At 53.0% G+C, this 19,774-nt stretch overlaps 1 protein-coding gene across 1 annotated transcript; it reads left to right on the forward strand.

Annotated features, from left to right (window-relative positions):
- The first annotated feature begins 128 nt into the window (after positions 1–128).
- On the forward strand, positions 129–19,656 carry ADRA1D (adrenoceptor alpha 1D). Its single transcript, XM_081096806.1, has 2 exons — positions 129–1,333; positions 18,260–19,656. Exons 1-2 carry the CDS (start codon positions 211–213, stop codon positions 18,832–18,834), a joined length of 1,698 nt encoding a protein of 565 aa, XP_080952932.1. The 5' UTR covers positions 129–210; the 3' UTR covers positions 18,835–19,656.
- The last annotated feature ends 118 nt before the right edge of the window (positions 19,657–19,774 follow it).

The raw sequence follows: 19,774 nt of genomic DNA on the forward strand, positions 1-19,774 counted from the left end.
GGCCTCGGGGAGCCCCGGCCGCCGCGCCTCCGCCCCACTCTGCTGGCGGCCAGCCGAGCTCCGCGTCGCGGGAACTTGGGCAGGACTCCGACGGTACCGGGGCGCGGGGCGCGGGGCTGGACCGGAGCCCTGCGGCTATGTCCGGCGGCCCCCTCCCTGACAGTCACTTTTGCTGTGCCTGGGTCCTGCCCCCGACGGCCGCGCGTTGAGATGACTTTCCGCGATCTACTGAGCGCCAGTTTCGAGGGGCCCCGCCCGAACAGCAGCGCCTCGGGCTCCAGCGCGGGCGGCGGAGGGGGCGGTGCGGGTGGCGCAGCCGCCTCGGAGGGCCCGGCGGTGGGCGCAGTGCCGGGGACCGCGGGTGGCAGCGGCGGCGGCGGCAGCGTGGTGGGCGCGGGCAGTGGCGAGGACAACCGGAGCTCCTCCGGGGAGCCGGGGGCCGTGGGCGCCGGCGGCGAGGTGAACGGCACGGCGGCCGTCGGGGGTCTGGTGGTGAGCGCGCAGAGCGTGGGCGTGGGCGTCTTTCTGGCCGCCTTCATCCTCCTGGCGGTGGCGGGCAACCTGCTGGTCATCCTCTCGGTGGCCTGCAACCGCCACCTGCAGACGGTCACCAACTATTTCATCGTGAACCTGGCCGTGGCCGACCTGCTGCTGAGCACCACGGTGCTGCCCTTCTCGGCCACCATGGAGGTTCTGGGCTTCTGGGCCTTCGGCCGGGCCTTCTGCGACGTGTGGGCTGCCGTGGACGTGCTGTGCTGCACTGCCTCCATCCTCAGCCTCTGCACCATTTCGGTGGACCGGTACGTGGGCGTGCGCCACTCACTCAAGTACCCCACCATCATGACGGAGCGCAAGGCGGCCGCCATCCTGGCGCTGCTCTGGGCTGTGGCCCTCGTGGTGTCCGTGGGGCCGCTGCTGGGCTGGAAGGAGCCAGTGCCCCCTGATGAGCGCTTTTGCAGCATCACCGAGGAGGTGGGCTACGCCGTCTTCTCCTCCGTGTGCTCCTTCTACCTGCCGATGGCCGTCATCATAGTCATGTACTGCCGCGTGTACGTGGTCGCCCGCAGCACCACGCGCAGCCTCGAGGCCGGCGTCAAGCGGGAGCGGGGCAAGGCCTCCGAGGTGGTGCTGCGCATCCACTGTCGCGGCGCCGCCTCGGGTACAGACGGCGCGCACCGAGGGCTGCGCAGCGCCAAGGGCCACACCTTCCGCAGCTCGCTGTCGGTGCGCCTGCTCAAGTTCTCCCGCGAGAAGAAGGCTGCCAAGACGCTGGCCATCGTCGTGGGAGTCTTCGTGCTCTGCTGGTTCCCCTTCTTCTTCGTCCTGCCACTTGGTAAGTGACCCCGCTCCCACCAGCCCTTCCTTCCTGAGCCTGTAGCCATGCCTTCCTGGCACCCAGGCTTGGCTGGCCTTCCCACCTGACCATGGAACCTGGTGTCTTAGACAGAAGTGTGGTTCGGCTTTGCTTGGGGACAAACAAGAGGCTCTCCGTGCTTACAGAATTTGTTTCACAGGCTTCTAACTTTTCTGTCCTTCCACTCCCCCTTCATTGTCATTACAATCCTGGGCTTGTTTTACACTCTGGACGCTGCTAAATATAAAAGGTCAGTGGAAATCTGTGCAAGCTCATAGTATGCAACAGCAGTGTATGTGTTCACCTACATGTTAACACACACACACACACACACACACACAGATATACATGTCAACCCCCAGAGGTGGGCACACAGACAGGGTGGGCCTACATTTGTGCTTGGGCAGCAAGCCCTGGCCAGTCAACATGTGCAGGCACCAGAAGCCACCTGCTTTCTCCCAGCACTCATTCAGTTTGGGAGCTGGCCCCCTCCCCAGCTGGGATCTGTGAGTGCCCTGGGCTCTAACTTCTGCAACCTCCTCTTGGAATTGGGGGAGGGGCTGTGTGGGGGTAAGAAGGGAAGGGAAGGGAAGGGGGCAAACTATCAAATGGAAAGTTAATGTTGTTCGTTGTCTTTCTTAAATTTACTGAGTTTTTCAGCGCTTCTGAGAAACTTTCCTGTTTCTCCCACAAGGGTCCCTGCGGACCTGGGAAGTGGGCAGCTGTTCTGAGGGGCTTCCTCCCACACCCGAGGGTCCTCTTGGAAGCCTTGGGGCTGGGTCAGCCCTGGGAGGAGAAGGAGAACAGCATTTCCGGGGACAAATTTACCCTGAGTCATTTCGTCCATGGCTGCAGCCTCAGCAGGCCACGCAGGGACCTGCCCTGCCTTTCCCTGGCCTGCTCCTTCCACTCTCTGCAGCTGAGTCTGGAAAGGGACAACGGCCTCCTTCCTGCTCCCCCGCTGGCTCTCTCCACACAGCGGCCAGAGTGATCTTTATACATTAAAAATTAGAGTGTCACTCTCAATGAAAACCCCTCAGTGCTCTCTCACTGCCCTGGGAACAAAATCTAAACTCTCCAATATGGCCTATGAGAAGGTGACCTTCAAATGTATTATTGTCCAAACCAAAATGGGACACTAGGAATATTTATGCTTAGACCACAGGCATGAACCAGGACAGTAGGGACAAACCCGGACTTGTGGTCCCCTTCCTGTAAGGAGAGCCCCACGTGATGGGCTTCCTGCCCTCTGGCCTCATGGCTTGGCTGCCCTGCCTTTTGCTCACAGCCCCTCTGGCCCCTCTGACCCTCTTCTGGTTCCTTGCCCACATCCCTCATGCCCTTGCACTTGCTCTTCCCTCTGTCTGGCCTGCCTTGCCCAACCCCTCCTGGCTAACTCCCCATCCTCCCTACATAATGTCCCCTCTTCAGAGAGGCCTTCCCAGATGTCTCAGTCTCAGGGTGTTTTTCTCTGCATTTTCTCCCTCGTGGCACAGGCTCTCTTCCTTTACTAGCTCCTTAGCTATAATCACATCTGGGTATTGCTTGGTTTGGTGTCTGACTTCCCCAACTGGCCCACAAGCTCTGCAAGGGCAGGACTGTGCTGGTGGGGAAAGTCAGAAACAGCACCCAGCACAGTGCCTGGCATATGAAGAGCAATAGAGCACAGCAGCAAGGACCACAGGATCTGGTACCAGATAGCCTGGCTTTGAACCCCAGCTCTGCTTCTTACTAGCTGGGTAACTTCCGGCAAATCCCAGAACCTCTCTATGCCTCTCTTTCCTCATCTATAAAATAAGGATGATGATGATGGTTACAATGACGACCTACAGGGGTGTTAATAAGACTTCAGCGAGATATTATGTGTGACTGCAACATGGTGAGTGCCGTGTGAGCTGTTGCTTTGGTAGTGGATGCTCAATATAAGATAAGAAATGAATAAATCACCGACTTGAAAGTCACTCAGCCAGAGGCTGTGGAGGGGATAGGAGAGGGAGGGAGGGGGAAAGGAGAGGCAAATAGGCAGGAAGAGAAAGTCTGTGTGCCCCCCTTTAGAAACCCACCCACCCAGTATTTAGAACCACCCCAAGCCATCACCCAGGCTTCTTGCCCTCCCAACCAACCCCTGCTCCAGCCTTGCTCAGCTGCGTCCTGTCATCCCAGGTGCCCTCATCCTCCCCTGCCCCTTGGTTCACACCAGTCCCCTGTAGAAAATAATCAACCTGTGTGTAGACTGCCATCTCCCCTAATGGTTTTTTAACTTCTTTTCAAATTTCTAGTTACAGAATAATGCACATGAGACGAAAATAATATAGCAAGTGCCCATGTACCCATAATCACCCATATTGAATAGATGTTCACATTTTGCCATATTTGCCTCTGGTCCCTGTTTCTCTCTTTTTTTCAAATAGAACACAGCCACAGCTAAGCTCCCTTCTCCCGTCCTTTTTTGCTCCCTCCCTCCCCAATGGTAAATCTGGTATTTATCACTCCCACACGTGTGTACTCGTCCCACAAATATCTGTACCCATAATAACAGAGAATATTGTTTTGTGTGCCTTTAGGATTTATGTAATCGCAGCGTGCCTGGCGCATCAATCTTCAGTTTGCCTTTTTCACCCAACATGGTGTCGTTGAGATTTACCCGTGTCCGCGCTCATTTCAGCAGCAGCGTGGTGCTCTGCTTGAGAGTGTGCCATGGTGTGTTGATGCAGTCTCCTGCTGAGTGCTCCATGCTTCCAATTTCTCACTGATACAATCAACACGGAAAGCGGCTACTGTTTTCTGAGGTCTAGATCACGTGTCCCCCGCTTCCAGGAATTCATCCCCAAATTTCCATGGTCTTTGCCCCTGGCTGGTACACACTGCTCTTTCTTAATCCTTCCATCTCTGCTGCTCCTCACATCCGGCGTGGTAACCCTGAGAGGGGGGTTTCCTGGTCTCCACCTTCCTACTGGTCTGTGGTGTGCCCAGCCTCCCAGGGCACCTCACTGAGCCCCAGAGCAGAGCCCACGGCCGCTGGTGGAGCTGAATTGAGTGGAATCTGGCAATAGCAAACAAACAGGACAGCGGCCAAGCAGGGACACAGAATATTCCAATCGCCACGAAGTGGCTCTGAGGGTAGATCAACAGAGAGAACAGGAGGATGGAGCCAGAGGTGGAGAAAGGGCGGCCTGAGGGTTATGCAGGAGGGCCAGGGGGCCAGGAGGTCCTGACACTCCCCAGCACTGGTCCTGGCCTGGAGGAGGAAGGCACCATTGAAGGAACAGGGAATATTCTGAGCAGCAATTTGTGGGGTGGGGGTGGGGGGGTAGAATGTGGCATCCAGGGGGTTGGCACATCTTGATAGGAGGTACCAGTATGTGGTGGGGGGTGGGAACTTAGATAAGAGGGTCAAGAATGGGCGTGGTTGCAGAAGCAGAAAGAGGATGGAGAGGCAAAGAAAAAAGAGGGTCTGAGAACAGAGCCTGGGGAGCCCTCACTTTGAAGAAATCAGGAGGCGGCAGAGAAGGGGGGAGCCAGAAGGACTGACACTTTTCAGCTCCCCCAAGCCCTGGTCCCACACCAGATGTAAGGAGCAGCAGGGATGGAGAGGTTGAAAAAGCAGTCGGTGCCAGAAAGGGCCATAAGCCATGGCAACAAACGCACCCAGTAGAGCCATAGCTAGGGGTTGTCAAGCAGACCCAGGATGCTGTATACCCACACCTCTGGACACAAAGCCAAGTGGAAGCTGCAGCTACAGCACAGCTGTGACATAGCCAGGGAGTGGCCCTGACAGCCCAGAGGGCACTGAGAGCCTTAAGAAGGGAACCCAGGGTCCCAGAGGGCCCTTAGCACAGGGAGCGAGTGACTGCCATTTATAAACTGAAATGCTGTGGGTCAGGCTGGAGCAGGAGTAGAGAGAGATACAGATGGGGTGTCCTGAACCACAGGGACTCTGCGGGCCCGGGTTAATGGCCAGGAGAGATTGGGACACAGACGCCAGGCACCTAAAATCCTGAGTGGCCTGAAGAGGGGCTAGGGGTCACCCCCCACACCTCCAGCTGCCCCCTTTCCCAGTGAGGAGCAACTGCAGGACATGTGCCAGCACGTAGAGAGTCAGCTCAATGAACTTGAGACATCACCTGTCGGACCCTGTGGTTTAGGGCAGCAAGTTCAGGGAAGGCAGCACCTGCCTTTCCAGGACACATGGGGAGCTGTGTAAGGAATGAGGAATACCACTCACCCCCGTGAGAGGGCACTCACCTGCCTGGTGGTTCATACTGATGCCCAGCTGTGCTGTCTGCCCCATGAAAAATGACCACACATCCAGGTTTGGCCAAGGCAGCCCTGGTTATACCTGTTGACCTGCACGATTACTAATAGCGCCCCTTTCACTCTCAGAGATGTTCTAGTGTGGACGATAGAGTATGTGGTCTCCAGTCCTTGGAGGAGGGGCTCTTGGCAGCCCTGCCAATGAGAGATATGTGCCTCCTGCCCTCACCAGCAAGCTGGTGCAGCACTAGGTGCCTGAGAAAATCATAAGACATTATGTAAAGGCTCCTTCTTACAAGATTATTTAGCCAGATGTCTAGAGCAGCCCAAACTTGTAGCATGCATATGGGGAGGGGCATCAGTTAGGACCTGCTACCTGCAGACTTCCATGGAGGACCCCCCCAAAAAGGGGAGCATGACAAGGGTGGGCCAGCTAGAAATACACCAGAAAGCCTCTGCCCTGGACCCTTCATCCACAGTCTTTGGGTGTAGAAATGCCAGTCACCTTCCCTGCAGGCAACAGGGGGACAGAGGGACTGGAGGAACACTGTCCAGGGCAGGCAAGCACCCATCTGCAGAGAGCGCCCTTCCTCTCCCAGGCGTCTCCAGAGGCCCCATCTCTCCTGATGTTCTCATGGCAGTAGCATCCTACTGAGTCTGGCTTCAGCCTGCCAGCCATACCCAGAGATGGACCTGTCCATTGAGACCTAGACGTGCGCGCGCGCACACACACACACACACACACAGTCCCGCCCCCTGTCATTCCTAACGGCCACAGGCAGATGCCCAGCTTGCACTCTTAGCTCTCTTTTGTTGGGCAGTCACCATGCCTCACTGGCCTCCTAGTCAGCCTCTGAATGTATAGAATAAGTTGGTCGCACAAAACAGCCCCAGAGCCCACAGGTCCCTCTGAGATATACCTCCAGGTGAATAAGCTACCAGGAGGCTCTGATAGTGGCAGTCCCAGGACACACTGGGACCCCAGCCATGTGGGAGCCAGACCTGGGGCTCCCTCCTGTACTGTCAGCCTAGGCCCCCTGACCACCTCTGGTGCTCCCTCATGCTCCAAGCATTCCGCACACCTTTATCACAGTGCACTGTCAATATTCTTACACATACCATCAGTGAGAAGGCAGAAGAAACTGTACATATGTAGGCAGAGAGGAGTGGAGGTCTTTGTGGGTCATCCTGTGGTTTGGGAAAACCTGGAATATACAATCTATGAGAAAACAGGTCACGAGATGAGGCCAGATGTCGTCAACTGAATGGATAAATAAATTATGATGTATTCATTGACTGGACTACTATACAGCTAGGAAAATAACAAACCTGATGACAATAGCAACATAGATGAGCTTCATGGACCCTATGCTGAGGAAAACAAGCTGTATCCAAAATGAAAAGCTAACATATTTTATGATTCTGTGTATATGACATTCCAGAACAGGTGAAACTAATCAGGATGGTGGTTACGTGTGTGTGTGTGTGTGTGTGTGAGAGAGAGAGAGAGAGAGAGAGAGAGAGAGAGAGAGAGAGAGAAATAGATATGGGGGGAGGAGTAATTAGCTAGAAGAGAGTACAAAGAAACTTTTCCAAAGAGCCAGGAATATTCTGTCTTGATCTGGGTGGTGACTACATTGGTGTATGCATAATTAAACTTAACAAGCCATACTCTTAGGATGTATGTACTTTATAAAACAGGCTGTCAATATCTTATGCCTGAAAGAAGAGAAAGAGAGAGGGAGGAGGCAGGAGGAGGCTATAAGCCATACTGAGGAATTGGTGTCCAGACTGAGGCACATTTTGGCAGCCAGCTATGGAGGGTAGATTCAATGTGTGAGTCTGAAGGGTGTTGGCCAAGCAGCAAAGGACTCATCTCCAGAGGCTCCCTGCGGTCACAGACTTAGGGGGAGAGGCATGGTGTGCTTCAGATCCTCAATAATGGCTATTCTATTCTGTCCCCTGGCCCAGAAGTTCAAAGAAGGGGCTGGCATTACGTCTCCTATCTATGCTTTTGTGGCACCTGGCGCAACAGTAGATGCTCAGTCAGTGTGCATAGAAGGAGGAAGTGGCATGGCCTCTTCACATCGTGCCATGCAAAGGTCTGGGTGGCAAAGCACAGCCCTCTTTTTTTTTTTAATTGTGGTAAGAATATAACATGAGATCTACCCTCTTAAATTTTTAAGTATACCATGCAGCATGGTTAACTAGGCCCCTGTATGGCAGGTCTCTAAAACTTGCCTATTTTGTTTAAGTGAAACTTTATGCGTGTTGATTAGCAACCCCCCACTTCCCCTCCCTCCAACCCCTCTTAGATTCTATGAATTTGTCTGCAGGCAGGCCTTGTTTCATTGCACACTTCACTTTATTTGTGCTTCACCGATGTTGCTTTTTTTTTTTTTTTTTTTCTTCACAAATTGAAGGCAAGACCCTCCACCAGCAAACATGCCACAACTCGCTTTATTGTGGTGTTCTGGAACCACCCCTGCAATATCTCTGAGGCGTGCCTGTATTTTAGATACCTCACACAAGTGGAATCAAGCAGTCCTTCTGTGAATGGCTGATCTCCCTTAGGGTAACAGCCCTCTGTGTAAAGCCAACCATCCTTACTAGTGATGCATTGGGGATGGCCTCCCATTTGTGTGACCTGAAAAAAATTTTAAGCATAGCAGCTAACAGTTACTGAATGATTACTGTGAATAAGAAACTATCTAGGGCTAGGACTTTCCCCTTTTTTTTTCTTTTTCTTTTTTAATATGATGGATAGTTTCAAACACAGACTAAGTAGAAAGAGCAGTATGATGATGGCCAGGAACCTGTGTCCCAGCTACAACAGCTATCAGTAATAAGACCAGTCTTGGTTCATCTCAACCCCTACCCATTTTCCCACCACTGCGGATTATTTTGAAGAAAATTCAGACGTCATATCAATTCATCTGTAAATTCTTCAATATGTATTTCAGAAAATAACTTTAAAAAATAACCATAATCATTTATAACACAAAATAATTGTTTAACAGCATCAAATACCTACCGAGTGTTCAAATGTTGCCTGTTGCCTCCAATTTTCAGTTTGTTTAATTAGGATCCAAAAAAGGTACACACATTGCATATGGTTGGTTTGCATCCTGTCTCTTTAACTGGTAAGATTCTACTTCACCCGCCTTTATCCTTTCAACGTATTTGGTGAAGAAACCAGATTGTTTGCCTCCAGGAGTAGCCCAAAGTCTGGGATTTGCATCCCCATAGTGCCATTAATGTGTTCCTCTGTTGCCTATACCTCCTGTAAACTGTTTCTGGGCAATAATTCTTCTTTTTTGTAATATTAAGATTAATCAAGGCTTTAGGTTCCATCAGCCTAATCCATCCATTATAAAGTGTCCCATCAGCCTGTTACAAAACTGCTGTCTTAGCAGTCACTAGCCTGGGAACTTAAAGTGGTGAGACCTGAATTCTGTCTTCCCTGTACATTTGTTTGTTGAAATTCTAAAAAGAATTTGCTACTACCTGTTTGGTTACTTGGAAGAGTCTGTACAGGAAAAGCTGATTGACCCCGACCTTGACCAAACCTTCAACTCCCTATTCTTACCTTAGTTAGGCCTCCCTCCCCAGCTACTGCCATGATCCACCACTTCACCTTCTCTTGCCATCTTAAACTCCCTCACCTCCACCCATTTCTGAGAGCCCTAGCCCTTGAATCTGGCCATTCTTTCATGTGGGACATAGTCGTAGTGTGCCAGTAAATATTTAACAATTGGCTCTGGAGTGGGGGCTAATTTGTAGCATCTGCCCATTTCCATGGTGTAACTATTCCCACTGAGATCAATTTCAAGCTACCAAAGAGACATCAGCTAGTTTGCAAAGTTCTTTGGAAATTTAACAATCAGTTCTTGTGAGCCAGCGCAAGCCAGTGTCTAGCTGAGCACTTGCTAAAGAGAAATCACACTTGTCATAGGCAGGCTTCCTCCTCAGGGCAGCCTCAGAGTGGCCCCAGAAGTCCTGCATGTCCCCTGTTGGCTCTGAATCTCTCTCAACCCTTTTCTGCCCTAAGGGTCTCACTCTATCTGTTGCTGCTCAGCCCTCTCTGTCTTCACCTCTCCTCTGCATACACACAGCATGTAGATGTGTCTTGAACTTCCCCCCAAAAAATGATTTGCCCTCAATCCTGTGGCTCCTTCACCCTCACCCCCTCCCCATCTTCTCACTATAATCTTTCCTGCTTTTTACCTACTTGCAAGAATATCCTGTGCTACTTAACTTCTTTTAAAAATATTTTTATATTAATCTTAATCGTAAATGTCAGAGCTGGGCCCTGGCCAGTCTGGCGCAGCTGGTTGGGCGTCATCCTATGCACTGAAGAGTTGCTGGTTCAATTCTGGTCAGGTTACATGCTGGGGTTGTGAGCTCAGTCCCTGGCAGGGGGCATGCAGGAGACAGCCAATCAATATTTCACTTTCACATTGATGTTTCTATCTCTCTCTCCCTCTCCTTTCCTTTCTCTCTAAAAATCAATAAAATCTTAAAAAACAAAGTGTCAGAGCTGGGACTAGAACCCAAGCACTCTGGCCCCAGAGTCCTTGTTACTTCCTGTCGGGGTCAGAGGTCAGGCTAGGGCCAGGGTTCAGGTCAGTTGGCAGTCATTGATTTAAGCTTTAAATCTCACTGAACCCCTCGGCCCCAGCACTCATCCCCCAGGCTCAGTTTCATGCTCCCTTATGCCCCAGATCCTGGCCACAATGGTGTCCTGAGCATTGCCATGGGACAAGGCCACTTCCTGTGTGACTTGATCCTCTCACAGATCTCAGAAGACCCCGAGAGTCCTTGAACCCACCCCTCAAGAGAAAGTTTCTGAGGCCCTGCTGAGTCCTGCATTACCCTGCTTCATGAGCTTTATGCCCACCAAAAGGTCTCATGCGAATTCTGGAGGGTTTGTCTGCCCTTGGTGACCCACCCAACAGGGTCCTGGGCCCCTGAGAGCTGGTATTAGGGCCTCATGGGCAATGCCTAGCAGCTCAGTGTTGGGACTCAGTGCTGGACAGAGTGCCCACTGCCTGGGGACCTTCTCTCCTCTGGCATAAGCACTGATCTGCTCAGGCCCATGAGCCATCGGTCAGCCCAGCTCCTGAGCTGAGAGGCTCATGCCCAGATCAGGGTCCAGTTCAGCTGAGCACAAGAGCCATTTGGCAGGGACTTCAGCCTTGGGCACCCAGAGCTTGGGATATGGCTACTCCAAGGCCACAGATCAGGAAATAATGAGTTAAGAAGAGACAACAAAGAGTAGAAAGAAGGAGGAGAAATAGGGAAGGTGGAAAGGGAGCAAAGGGGAGGGAAGAATTGAAGGGAAATGGGTGGAGCCCAGTGTAGGACTCAGGACAGGTCTGTGACTCATCTTCTTCCCTTGGACCCCACCAGGCGGCCCCCGTGGCTCTAGGAGCTGCCCCCACCCCCACTAAGGTGTAGGGGAAGGGAAGACTGGTACAGCCTGATATTTCATAGTTGGCTGCAAGTTATGAGCAAGGCTGGCTGTGAATTCTGACATTGCGCCAAGAAAGAACGAGTTCCCCCTGGTGAGGCCAAAACAATGCTGTTAATCACACAGTCTGCCCCTTGGCTTCGGAGCTGTCACTCCTCAATGAGGCTTGGCCACATTGGTCACCACCAGCCTTAACTGGCCTCTCAGCCTCAACTCCTGGGCCTGGCCATTCCTGTTCCTCGGGAGAGGGGACTAGACTGTGATGATCCAGACTGCAAATACACACACCCCTAACCTCACAAGCTGCTACCTCAGTTTCCCCAAAAAGTGTAGGCCAGAATGGCCCAGCCAACATGCCAGAGAGTGAGCTCACCTGCTGACAAGGAAGGGGCCCTGCCACTTCTGACCAGCGATGTCTGCCCGCCTTGCACCATCCTGTCTGTTGAGTAGGGAGAAGTGGACACAGATGTGCGTTCTCATGCCCTGCCTTTCCCAGCAGTCGGCAGAAGAATTGGTCCAGTGACAAAGACGTAATCCCACCATTGTAGGTTGGGAAGCAAGCAGAATGGCTTGAAGATAAGTCCTTGGGTGTCTTAGGTCTGGTCCCTAGATGCAGAGCCTGAGAAGGGGGTTCTTATGCAAGTGATGGACTGAGGAAGGGTCTCAGGAGGCACCTTCAAGTAAGGGAGGGAAGTAGGCTAGGGCAGGAAAGAGCTAACCCAGGATATGGTCTCAAAGTCTGGCCTCAGCCTGGTCCTACCAGAGCCCTGGAGCAAGATTGGCAGCACAGAATTGTACCACCTGGAGGCCAGGGAGCTGGCTTTTCCTATCCCATATCAGTTTGTCCCTGGCTGTGAGCTGCCCCTTGGTGGGGAGGTGTCCTCTCCCAGTTGAAGCAGCTCTCATTGGCCGAGGACAATTCTCCAGAGAAGGAAGTACTATGAGCTTTAGCATCCACCACTCAGTGTCTGAAGGCTGATGCACCTGGGTGAGGCACCAACAGCATCTACTTCAAACCTGAGAGGTGACTTTTGAGAAAAGACTTGAAGGAGGGGAAGGAGATAGCCAAGCAGCTCTGTGGCTCCTCCTAGATGGTGGGGGTCTGTTTGGTACTCTTTCTTGAGAAGTAGCTGCCCCGAACAGCCCAGCTCTTATGAGTGTCCTATGTGGCAGGTCCCATGGGGCACATTAGATGCCACACAGAAGGCTAACAAATGCCACCTAGCCTGCTGGAGGCAGAATTAAGAGGTGCTCAAGGAACACACAGTCCAGAAACTACTATCCCAGGGCAGGGGGGTTAATCACAGAAACACTCCTAGAGAAAGTGGTTCTAGGCCCGAGTTGAAGAAGGGGAGTACTCACTATGGAGAGAGAAGGAGGGCCATCCTGGCCAGGCCAGCATGTGAAAGCCCAGAGGTGGGGATGAGGCAGCTAGTGTTTGTGGCTCTTCCAGAATCCCTGGAAGAACAAGAGAAGTTCTGTTTCTATCTTTACAAGATGCTACAGGAAGACCAAGTGCTTTAGGGCTAGATTGATTCAAGTTCAGAACTTGACCCTATCCCTTGCCCTCTGGAGATAACTAGAATCTTCCTGCAAGGTGGATGCCAGTGCCATGAGAGTTAAATGAGAAGTACGGCCTGGCCAGTGTGGCTCAGCAGTTGAACGTCAACCTGTAAACCAAGAGGTCATGGTTCAGTTCCCAGTCAGGGCACATGGCTGGGTTGGGCATTGATCCCCAGTGTGGGGTGTGCAGAGGCAGCCGATTAATGATTCTCTTTCATTATTGATGTTTCTCTCTCTCCCCCTCTCCCTTCCTCTCTGAACTGTGAACTGTGGGGACAAAGCTGATGGACACAGTGAAGAGTAACTCAAATAGTACAGGAGAAGGTGGTGTGTGCTGTGAAAAACAAGAGCCGGTTGAGGAGGTGGAGAGCACAGGGCTATAGGGAGGACATTGTAATTTTAAATGGAAAGTCAGAGAGATCTCACTGCCTTTACAAGACTCTTCTAAGGGAACTCTTACATTTAGCAGTGGGGACATAACGAGGAAGCAGCAAAGGAAATTGACACAGAGTCAAAAATCCAAGGGAGTGGCACCTGGAAGCCATGTGAGATGACAAGTGTCCAGGATGTACAAGATAAGTGTCTTCAGGGTGGAGACCTGTGTGAGTTGGGACTGTGGGGCAAGGTGGTAGAGTGAAAAGTAGGTAGGGAAGAGGAGTCAGGTGTGGATGGAAAGAGTGGAGAGAATGAGGGTGCAGCTGTGACAGAGACAAGCTCACGGGTGACTGGTGGCTCAAGAGCACCACAGCACAGTAGGTGATGAGCCTTCAGTGAGAGGAGTGACTCCTTTCTTACCAAGGGGGAAGAGAGAGGAGGAAAGTTTGAGTGCGTCCCCAACTTCTTTAGCTTCTGTTTTCCCTGTGAAACAGGAAGTGAGGTCAAGTACTCTGGAGAAGGTGAAGGGGCAACCGCAAGGCTTGTAGAAAAGAGTCAAGGCTCAAAGGAGCTAGTGCAGGAATAGGGGAGAGCTGGCTGAGGACAGTGGTGAGTCTGCTGGAAACAAAGACGTTAAACTGAGGTTGAGACCTTAAGTGTATTTAGGGTGAATCGCTCCAGAGTTAGGATCTGGCTGGAGAAGACATGGATGTGGGAGCATTGCAGGAGAGTTGGAGTCTCAGCCAAGCCAAGAAGGAAGCAAACAGAAAGAGCTGATAGGAGAAACCAAGGGGCTGGCAGCTCAAAGTACAGATGAGAGAGGGGGGAGGGAAGCTGCAGTCAGCAGTGGAAATGGGTTCTAAGTGAAGAAATAAAATGCTCAGACATGTTTGAAAAGAATCCCCCAGCTGCTGTGGAGAACAGGGTTCTGGGGCAGGAGTCCACTTGAAAGGGCACTGCATGCGGTAGCTGGGACTGAGGACCAGGGTGCTGGGACCAGGTTGATTACGGGATGGTGCACAGTGGGGGGATTCTGGGACTGATAGGAGTTGGCAATGACGGGATGTAGGGTGCAATAGAGAGGCGTCAGAATGTATTGAGCCTCTGCGATATGCCAAGCATGGTGTGGGGAGCTTACCATTTAAGGTTAAGATAGACAGGAAACTGATAGCTACCTGCGGTGTTCTTGGCATTTAGAAGTGAGTAGATATGCTGGGGTAGGGGGAGTGGTGAGGAGGAGGGAGTCCAACTAAACCCTGCTGGCTTGGGAGGTAGTGCAGGGGAAGGCTTCCAGGAGGAGGTGCCATTGGAGCTGGCACTACCAGGTGGCGGAAAGAGGAAGGGCATCCAGAATGACCACGTGCAAAAGCCCAAAGGCAAGACTGGGGAGCCCGCTATGGCCATAGGGCAGTGAGAAGTCAGTGTGGCCACTTACCTAATGCACATAAAGACAGAAGTAAGACTGCAGAGAGAAGCAGGAACCACAAGAGGAAAGGGAGCTAGGGGGCGATGCTGGGCTCCTGGATGGAGAGGTGGGAAGGTAAGGGAGGGCATGCCATGTGAGCCTCTGGCTCCAATGATGGCTGCCAAGATGAGTTAGCACAGCTGGGCTTCATGCTTGCAAGGAAGGCTCTGGGCAAAGTGGGGAGTGGGAGAGAGAGCCAGAAAGGGGGGCTGCCAGGCACTGAGAGAGTGGCCTTGTCTCAGAGTCCCCGGCTGTCCATTGAGGCTTTCCTATATCTGAGCTACAGGTGCTGGCAAAGGTGTGTGCTGGGCAGATAGAGAGGAGTGAGGAGGCAAGACAGGGGAGTCAGCTGGTCAACCTGAGTAGCCATAACTCAAGAGTAGCTGGGGGAGGAGAAAGCTGGGAGTGGCTGAGAAGCACTTGTCCACTGATGTCCCCACAGCAGGGCAGCAGGGCAGGGACAATGCTGACAATGCCTCTGGGCAGAGGTGGGTGTGAGACTCTGCCTTCTATGAAGGAAACAGGAAATGTCTCTTGGGAGCTACTGCTTGTGGAAGCTGGCACCCAAGGCACAGATGTCTTTTTTCCAGGCAAGATGTCTGCACACAGTGGGCGGAGAGCAAACAAAGTTGTGGCAGATGCTGTCGGTGCCTCATCCATCTCCCTAGACCTAGACCTTCAGTGCACTAGTAGGCTAACTTCCACCCCAGCACCTGCCTTCGTCTCTCTGCCTGGGGGCTTTCTCTGCCCACCAGAATCCCCCTTGCCCACCCACACAGTAGGCAGGAAGTATGGAATAACTATGGGAGTGGGTGTATAGATACCTCAACCCAGGGGAGGGGGTAACTCTGAGGTTCCTGTTCTCCACTGGCTCCCAAAGCTCCCAGGCTTTTATTGGCTTTCTTGTCTTTTCTATCTCTTATTTCCCGCTCCACTACCCGGGATTCACTTACCTTCCAAATTAACAACTTGTCTCGGGGGGCCTGCTTCTAGGGGAGCCTAAAGTAGGATGTCAGCAGGACACAGTAGGAAAAACGGAGGCTGCAAGGCTGTTTGAATCCCAGCTCCCTTTGTGTAAGGAATCCGCAGCTGGCGGCAGGCTCCTGTACAGGTGGGTTGAGAATAAATTAGCATGTGAATGTTTACAGCAAGGCCATGGCCACACAGTATGCCGTGTCGCCTACTGATCCGAATCAAAACCACACTGATAACAGTGCCCTTTGGCCAGCTTCGGACTCCTTGCTGAAAGCATAGTCCACCGATTTGTCATCCTGGGCTAAATATAAAAAATTGTGGCCTGAGTCAGAACGTTATTTTCAGCACTCTGTCTTACTCTCAGCCATTGAGGGATGCTGTTCCGAGGGCTGCTTTCCTGGAGGCTGAGGGCAACCCTGATGGGACCCCATGTTCCAAAGACAACTATCCAACTCCTCTCTCAGGGGATAGTGTCTCCTTAACACACCCTGACCGATGTCCCAGCCTCCCCCAAACCTACCAGGTCGAGGCTTCTGTTTCGGGCCACTCTCCAGAGCTGGGAAGTGGGTGCCTTCCAGGTCTGAGGTCTCCTCTCTCAAAAGCCACAGAAATAGGGAAAGGGGGCATGAGTAACAGAAGTATTTATTAAGAACTTGTTAAGTGCTAGACCCTGAAATTTATGAATCTTCACAAAACCCCTGCCAGACAAGTATTATTTTTAAAAAATATATTTTTATTGATTTCAGAGAGGAAGGAAGAGGGAGAGAGAGATAGAAACATCAATGATGAGAGAGAATCATTGATTGGCTGTCTCCTGCACACCCCACACTGGGGATCGTGCCTGCAACCCGGACATGTGCCCTGACCAGGAATCGAACCATGACCTCCTGGTTCATAGGTCGACACTCAACCACTGAGCCATGCCGGCCGAGCCAGAGAAATATTATTGACTGTATTTCACAGAAAGGGAAAGTGAGACTTAGCCAAATAACTGGCTCAGGGCTACTTAACCAAGGTTTGAATGGCCTACGCCGCACAATGCTGCATACTCTTCCTCTTCCTCCACGGTGTCTCTTAGCACCCGCAATTCTCTAAACGGGGGTGGGTGACATGCAAGTGCCCCACATTCAAGAGGAGAACATAGTGCCCTGCCCCAATAGGGGACCCTGCTCTTATTTCTTTGGGGGGAAGGGGAAGATCGAGCAGGTCTCACGATTTGTCAAGGCCCCCTACCCTGACTGCTCAGCCTCTTAGGCACCTGCAGCTTCTGCCCAGAATGGGACACTCCTGCCACCTACCCTCTGCCCCTGCTGCTGCTGAGGATGAGTGAGGCTGAGGGAGTGGCCTTCGCCCCCTGGATCATGCCTTTATGCTTTGTTGGGTGCTTTTCAGAGACATGATAGAGATGCCAGGTGACAGGTTTACGAGAGGATCTTCCTGGCACAGCTCAGACCCTAGAGCCCCACCCCCTTTTGCCTGGCACTGCTCCCTGAAAGCCATCCCAGAAGCCTTCCCTGACCATGCCCACTGGGACAGCCCACTGTCCTGCATTCCGACAGCCATGGACATTGTTTATTGAGGTTTGATTCTAGGCCCTGTCTCTCACCTGCTTAAAAAGATCCATGGCTTCTCACTGCCCACAAAATAAAAGCCGAACTTCCCAGAATTTAAGGCCCTTCTGTCCCAAGTTTTCTGAGTGCATCCTACCCAACACTCCCAGGCCCCAGACTTGGTACCCCCTTGGCCTTTCTACTCCCACACCGTCTGCCCTTCCTATCCTGGCTGGCTCCTGCCCGTTCTCTGAGATCCCACCTGCGTTCCCAAGATATTGGATCCACATTGCTAACAAGGGCGCAGGGCCATGTTTGAAGGGAGCTCAGCGCGGTGCCTGGCATGGGGCAGGCCTTGCTCAACGTTGATCAGGGGTTCGTACCCTTTTTGTGCTAGGGACTATGTAAGAGCCCTTCTCAGAGTCACCCTTTCAACTGCACTAAATAAAATACAGAGGTCTGCCAGTGAGGCAGATTTCATTGAACCCTTTGCCAAAATATTTTCAAGTGAAATTTATGATATAGTAATAAATGTGCTTCTACGTTAAGGCACGAAATGAGATCTAGAGGTGTGTTCCAGTGATCATCATCTCCAATAGTGAGGCGCATAGACCGTATTTCAGAACATCTGCAACAACTGACCGTGACAGAAAAATATCTACAGGACCTGGTAATATTAGGTGGAGCCTTAGGAAACCGCCAATGTTGCACCAGTTTCGAGCTACAAAAACTGTAATTTCATATGGTTTTGCCCAGTTCTACTCCGGTTTGTTGCCTACCCTCATCATTAAGGGAAATGCTCACTTTCCGGTATTGTGAGTAAAACTAAGGATGACTCTTTTCCCCCATTTAAGTTCATGGACCCCCTGGAGTTATATCAGGGACCCCTTGGGGAGAAGTAGTTTGAGAGCCCCGAGTTCAGTGGTTCTCAACCTTCCTAATGCTGCGACCCTTTAATACAGTTCCTCATGTTGTGGTGACCCCCAACCATAAAATTATTTTCATTGCTACTTCATAACTGTAATTTGCTACTGTTATGAATCGTAATGTAAATATCTGATATGCAGGATGTATTTAGGCGACCCCTGTGAAAGGGTCGTTCGACCCCAAAGGGGTCGCGACCCACAGGTTGAGAACCGCTCAGCCAGGGCCCCTGGAGGTCGGGGAGGGTCGCCCCTTACCGTCCAGGGGCCGCCTGGGCCTCCCTCCTCCTGGAGCATCTAACCCACGTGAGTCTCTGCTCCCCGCAGGTTCCCTGTTCCCGGAGCTGAAGCCCTCGGAGAGCGTCTTCAAGGTCATCTTCTGGCTCGGCTACTTCAACAGCTGCGTGAACCCGCTCATCTACCCCTGCTCGAGCCGCGAGTTCAAGCGCGCCTTCCTCCGCCTCCTGCGCTGCCAGTGCCGGCGCCGCCGGCGCCGCCGCCCCCTCTGGCGGGTCTACGGCCACCACTGGCGGGTCTCAACCGGCGGGCCGCGCCCCGACTGCGCCCCCAGCCCGGGAGCTGCGCTCCCCGGGGCCCCCCTGGCCCTCGCCGAGCTCGCGGCCCCAGGCTCCCCGGGCACACCCGAGGCGCAGGCTGCCGGCGCCGGCCGCGCAAAGCCGTGCGCTTTCCGCGAGTGGAGGCTGCCCGGGCCGTTCCGGAGACCCACCACCCAGCTGCGGGCCAAGGTCTCCAGCCTGTCGCACAAGATCCGCGCCGGGAGCGCCCTGCGCGCGGAGGTGGAGGCTGTGTCCCTTGGCGTCCCCCACAACGTCGTGGAGGGCGCCACCTGTCAGCCCTACGAACTGGCGGACAGCGACGACCTCCGGGAGACTGATATTTAAGCACCCCCAGAGCTAGGCCTGGGTCGGGGCGGGGGGTGCTAGGGGAGGTGGATAAGGTGGGGTGAGGGCGAGGTTGTGAGGGGCGGCTAGCTTTGTTCAAGAGGCCCGTGGATCAGGGATTCGAAACTGATCAGGGCAGCTGCTCGCCAGCGGCCCTGGGGAAGGGAGGCGGAGCGGTGCCCTGGACGGGGTGGAAGGTGATGGGCCCCCACTAGACACAGATGCCCGGGCTCCTCCTTTCGGAGGGAGGGGGTGCGGACCCTGGGTGGGGGGCCATTTGCTCCCAACCCCTATTTGAGAAACACTGCCCCATCCATGCCTTGAACCCTGGGTAGACAGCCCCAAGTCTGGCCAGGCGGGCCTGTCCCTCCTCTCGGGGAGAAAGGGGCAGGGAAGCCCTGCATGGCCGCCCCACTGCCTCCCTAGGGAAACGTCATTGGGACACAGTTTCTCCTTACTGCCGCCTGGAGGAGCCTGGAGACCTGTCACCGCCACCCGCAAGCTTTGGTGGCAGAGGGAGGGCTGTTTTTACAAGCCTGTTGTATTTACCCGTGGACCCTGCCGGTACTCCTCCTCGCACACCGCATCGCCTGCCCCTGCCCCCCCACCCCCCCAAGGGCCTTACTGTTTACACTCTGTACATAGCTCCTGTGCCTGTGCCCATCACCTCCCACTGGGGTCCGGAGCTGTCACATGGGGAGAGCTTTATTTGTCATTTTGAGACATATTTATTGGCAAGAGTACTTCTATTTTGTCCAAACCGTGCAAACTGTCCCTCCTTAGCTTATAACCTATAAAGAACTACTTTTTTTTCTTTTCTAGAATTCTTCAAGTACTAAAGGCCCACAACAGGATAGATTGGGTATTCGTGCACCTTTCTAGTTTCAACTTAACTGGCTCTTTAACGGTCCCTTTGGGACTTGTAGCATAACCAAAGGGC

The sequence above is a fragment of the Myotis nattereri genome (genome assembly GCF_964212035.1).
Source record: "Myotis nattereri genome assembly, chromosome: 8".
NCBI lineage: Eukaryota > Metazoa > Chordata > Mammalia > Chiroptera > Vespertilionidae > Myotis > Myotis nattereri.